The following is a 2077-nucleotide window of genomic DNA, read 5'->3' on the forward strand; positions in this document are numbered from 1 at the left end:
AGAGGAGCGAAACGCCAAAAGTAGCTCGAAACGTTTGGACCAACTGGCAAGTATTTTCGTTTTAATTTTCGCCAAAAAAGTCGATGAAAACAACAAACAATTCATCGCGGCGATTAACCAGTTAATCAATTAAAACTCATCCATGGTTATTTGCAGAATGTTTAAGTAACGTTTACATGAGTAAATTTGAACCTTTTGGTTTGTATGGAAAAATTGAATATTTTGTTCTGATAAATCAACATCATTTTGTTTTTTCTGTACATGTTCTTTGTGAAGAGAAAAATCACTTTTGTTCAGTAATGTTATGTGTTTTGATGAAAAAATGTTTTAAGTGCTTTTTCCCTTAATTTTGTTGAATAAATCCATGTTTTTTTTATAAAAACTTGTCCAGAAATTGCTCGGTTTTGAGATTGGAAATTTGATATCAAATGCCCATATTTTTATTATTTGATAAAGTTGCCCGGATTCGTGCGTGAAAAAATCTGGAAACCTTAATTTAGAATAAGAAAATTGTGCATGAAAAATATTCATGAAATTTTTTAATGGTCACAGAATTTTTTAAGCAATACCAAGCCAAAAACTACCAAAATGCAACAGACAATCTTCATATGCAAAATAAGAAAAACGGATCCGACTATTTCAATCTGTCCCCTCCAGTGCTCACTTTCTTCACGCTGCAGTGCGTTTCAATGTCACCCAGCCAGTCAGTGACAGTGACTCAGTTTTACACACTTTGCTACCCACGATAATTGTCCCCAACGAATGCTTTTCTCCAAGCTAGAAGAAATCACTCATCAGCAGCTGCTAAAGATAGTTTTCATTACCGGCAACAAATCATTTGGAGCCCAGTCATCGGCACAAATCGACGCATCCCGGAACCGAATCGCGTTGGGTGTTGGGCTCAGTTACAGAATTAGAGAAGATTTACAAGTTTGATGTGTGATCATGATTGCTAACTTAGTTCCCAGTGAGAGCTCGAACCTGGCGGCAGTCGATTATCAACTTCCATTGGACAGTATCGATCGGCATTTTTGGGGGAACCTTAAGTTTTCTAAGCATCACAAGAAATTTCCCTACGAGATGTATCCTCCGGTGAGTCCGTACTCTTCGCCTTATGGTCCAAATGTGGAAAGTGATTACACTAGTAACCGACATTCGTATCAGCCTTATGCTGCAGCCGATAGTTCCGGACATCACGGATTAGCTACCAGCATCGTCGGAAGCTACGATCATTATGGCCATTCAGATGCCGGAGCTTACGAGTATCATCCGCCGGCAGTTCATCACGCAGCTCCCCAGCACTATCATCACCATGTCCAGCCGATCTACATCCACGAGCACAAGTCCGAACACAAGGAGAAGGAAAAGGAAAAGGAAAAGGAAAAGGAGGAGAAGGAGAAGGAGGAAGAGAAGGAAGAAAAAGAGGAAAAGAAAAAGAAGAAGGGTAAGGGAGCGGCCTTATCCGCTCTAACTCTACTGGCGTTCCTGTACTTCCTGAACCTTCTGCAGACTTGTCTACGAGAGCATATGACCGCGATCAACCCTACGGTAAGTTCTTCGTTAGGTTTAAAATTTTCAGGATCTAAACCCAATTTATTCACAGATTATGGTGATGACGGCAGGAGTAACCCGCCGAAAGGACTCCGGAGACATTGTCCTGAGTGATGGAAGTCCCCAAAACGATGACACCATCGGGCAGTACGACGTCCCGGGTGAGGAAGTGGATGAGGAACCAGTTCCGGTGGTAACCAGTAGAAACCCTCCACAACAGCCAGCGGAAGTGATCCAGGACGTCAACGGAAATCGGTACTATCTGTTAGCATCCAGCCGTGGCAATCAATCGATTCGGCAGCAGGGAGGAACCAGCTTTTTCGGGACGACTTCGCGGAACAAGATCTATAAAATAGCGACCCCGGGAACTAGTAGTAGCAGCAGCAGCAACAGACCATGGAATCGTGGCAGTGAGTCAGATATCGTCTATGATCAGTACTGATCAAAACGGTGAGAAAAAAAAAAGTGAGAATCCTTGAAGATGGTTCAGTTAGATTTCGAAACGATGTTATTAACATTTTTAAAT

At 42.0% G+C, this 2077-nt stretch overlaps 1 protein-coding gene across 2 annotated transcripts; it reads left to right on the plus strand.

Moving 5' to 3' along the window:
* The first annotated feature begins 824 nt into the window (after nt 1-824).
* LOC129739526 (formin-C) lies at nt 825-2077 on the plus strand. Of its 2 annotated transcripts, XM_055731006.1 has the most exons (3): nt 825-1092; nt 1165-1548; nt 1604-2077. In XM_055731006.1, exons 1-3 carry the CDS (start codon nt 946-948, stop codon nt 1991-1993), a joined length of 921 nt encoding a protein of 306 aa, XP_055586981.1. In that variant the 5' UTR covers nt 825-945; the 3' UTR covers nt 1994-2077. The 2 variants fall into 2 exon arrangements, with proteins under 2 accessions (XP_055586981.1, XP_055586980.1); XM_055731005.1 differs by having other exon boundaries at nt 826-1548; nt 1604-2075.

The sequence above is a fragment of the Uranotaenia lowii genome, chromosome 1 (genome assembly GCF_029784155.1).
Source record: "Uranotaenia lowii strain MFRU-FL chromosome 1, ASM2978415v1, whole genome shotgun sequence".
Taxonomy (NCBI): Eukaryota; Metazoa; Arthropoda; class Insecta; order Diptera; family Culicidae; genus Uranotaenia; species Uranotaenia lowii.